At 42.6% G+C, this 2716-nt stretch overlaps 1 protein-coding gene across 1 annotated transcript; it reads left to right on the top strand.

Moving 5' to 3' along the window:
- The first annotated feature begins 221 nt into the window (after positions 1 to 221).
- Positions 222 to 2402, top strand: LOC131770807 (E3 ubiquitin-protein ligase TRIM71-like). The gene has a single exon (XM_059086534.2). The coding sequence runs from the start codon at positions 222 to 224 to the stop codon at positions 2400 to 2402; it is 2181 nt and encodes a 726-aa protein (XP_058942517.2).
- Positions 2403 to 2716: the final 314 nt, after the last annotated feature.

Here is a 2716-nt window from a genome sequence, read left to right as displayed (position 1 = left end):
AAACGAATTCATTTCAATGTTGTTGTTTATCTTGATAACCTTCACGCTAACAAATTTTACATAAATTAGAGTGACTTCCCGAACACGATTAGTGTCAGGTCCCTCGCTTCCGTTTCACCTTGCGGGGGAGGGTACGGCTACAGGTAGGCTATGTTTTCTCGGAATTTCAAATAACAGTTTTTTCAGGGTGTGTTTACATGCAATCTTGTCGAAGGCTGATTATGACGTCCTTCTGGAAAAACCTCACCAAACAAGTTACTTGCTCAATTTGTCTCGAGACCTACAAAGAACCGAAAATTATATCGTGTTTTCATACGTTTTGCTGTCAGTGTTTGGAAAAACACGCGAGAGTGAGCCAAAGACATGGAAGATTTCGATGCCCCGAGAGTCAGGCAGAAATCCACCTGCCACAAGGAAATCGCTTCGGAGCGTTACCAACCAGTTTTTTTCACAACAGTTTGTTGAATATCCTTACCGTTCGACAAAGGGGCGATGGAACAAACGTCACTTGTGGCAACTGTAAGAGGACCAGCTCCAATGTCCATTACTGCTTTGATTGTGCTCGATTTATGTGCTATGAGTGTCTGAACGCACACGAAATCATGCGCGACGCATTCGAAGGACACAGAGTCATGCCTGTTAGAGACTTCCAAGATCAAGATTACGAAGCTTTGTTAAAGCGACAGCCCTTTTGCACCAAGAAGTACCACGAGCGAGAGATCACGAGATTTTACTGTCTCCAGTGTCAGTGTTGTGTTTGCCATCTTTGCATCGTGACGGATCATAGAAGCCATGAGGCTATTTTGCTCGACGAAGCGGCGGACAACGAGAAAGGAAACATCATGGTGGATGCTGCAAAGAGCCGGACAAGGGAAAACGATCTAAAGAAAACGATTCGACAGTTTAACCACACAGCTTCCGAGCTTCGAGACAATGCTCAACTGGCTAAACGTGGAGTTTCGCAAGCAGCCGAGCAGAAGATTGCAGAGATTCGAGAGTGCGAGCGACAAGCCATTGAATCAATCGAGACAACGTGCGTCACGAGACTCCAAAGAATCAACACGGCTCGGGAGGCTGTAGAATCTCTGATGAAACAAAACAATAAAGTCGCCGAGTTTGCCGAAAACTTGGTACAGAAAAGCTCGAGCTGGGACGTCATGCAAAACAAGCCAAGTTTGAAACAGAGATTTGAGGAGCTTCGAGGAATCCAAGCTGCACAACACCATCAGACCTCCTTCATCAAGTTTTACCCCACTCCTGTTATGGGCTTCAACTTGGGCGACATCGTCACCGAAGACATAGCAGACGCAAGTTGGTCCACTCTAGAGGGACTGGATCAAACTTTTCAGGCTGGTTTAGAAGCAAAGTTCATTTTATCCCCCAAAACACCTGATGGAGAAATCAGTAACCAGCCTGATCTCAAACAGCAAATTGAAGTTCTCATACAACCAGCCGAAGATGTCACGCAAGTCACTGTTTGCATCACAGAAAACGGTAGATTCGAGGTGAAATTTATACCCAAAGTACCTGGTGCTTACAGCATTGAAGTGAAGATTAATGGAGATACACTCGTCAACTCTCCGTTCACTGCGGTGGTGAAGGAGCGTGAACTTACTGTAGTCGGTGAGTTGGATCTGAATTTATTAGAAGGAGAACAGGTCGACAATCTATTTGGAATCGCGGTAAATACGAAAGAAAACATCGCCGTTATTGACAATGGCAAACACTGTGCTTACATATTCGATAAAAATGGTCAATGTTTGAGAAAAATTGGAGTTAATGGATACCCATCTGGCGTGACATATTTGAACGATGACGAGATTTTGATTGTAGACACTAAGAACGGTAGAATACTACAAATTAATATCCTGTCAGGAACTGTTGTAAAAACTTTAGGAAAGGTAGGCGTAGGAATGGGAGAGTTTTATCTCCCAACGGATGTTTGTTTGGATGAAGAACGTCGCATTGTTGTAACCGAGTTTTCGAGTAATAGGGTACAAGTGTTGTCACGTGAGGGAGAGACTATTTCCATCTTTGGAAACATCAGCCAAGAAAAATTATTACTACCGTTGAGCTGCTCGCCTTACAAAAACAAGTTTTTTATCTCTGATAGCGAAGATCATTGCATCAAGGCTTTCGACAAGTCAGGAACATTCTTACACAAGTTTGGCAAACAAGGCAATAAAGATGGACAATTTAACCACCCGTGTGGTTTGCTTATAGACAGCTCTAATTATCTTCTGGTGTGTGATCAGCAGAATAACCGAGTTCAGCAGTTTTCTCTGGACGGTCGCTTCACTGGTAAAAGTGTCACTCATTTACCTAATCCTCGTAAAATAGCAGCAACAATAGATGGACGTATTCTCGTGACTACCCGTGAAAAAATTTTCATCTTAAAGTAGCTGTTTAAATAGACACATTTACTTTGCAGTTTGTATTCTACCTCTAATGACCCGAACTGTTTCTTTCCTGATGTGCAATAATCCGAGTTCGCTACGTTCGAGTTTGCTACATGTTCGCTACTAACATGCGGAATTCGCTGCCTCTGTTAACTCACAGTTCTAATTTCTCTTTTTAACCATAAACCACAAGCAATATCTGTAATTCATACTCCCAAATGCGTGATTACCCTTTCTAGGAGTCAGTTAAACTGATCATACGCAAATTGCCTTGTAGTTTACTTCTTAATTATAATCAAAGCAAGATTTTAGAGGAT

The sequence above is a fragment of the Pocillopora verrucosa genome, chromosome 13, assembly GCF_036669915.1.
Source record: "Pocillopora verrucosa isolate sample1 chromosome 13, ASM3666991v2, whole genome shotgun sequence".
NCBI classification, from domain to species: domain Eukaryota; kingdom Metazoa; phylum Cnidaria; class Anthozoa; order Scleractinia; family Pocilloporidae; genus Pocillopora; species Pocillopora verrucosa.
Note: the sequence above shows the minus strand (reverse complement) of the source record. Positions and strands in the feature narration are given on the sequence as shown.

Bases quoted from the DNA above. Each gene is read 5' to 3' on its own strand.
- LOC131770807 (XM_059086534.2), top strand. From the start codon at position 222: ATGACGTCCTTCTGGAAAAACCTCACCAAACAAGTTACTTGCTCAATT.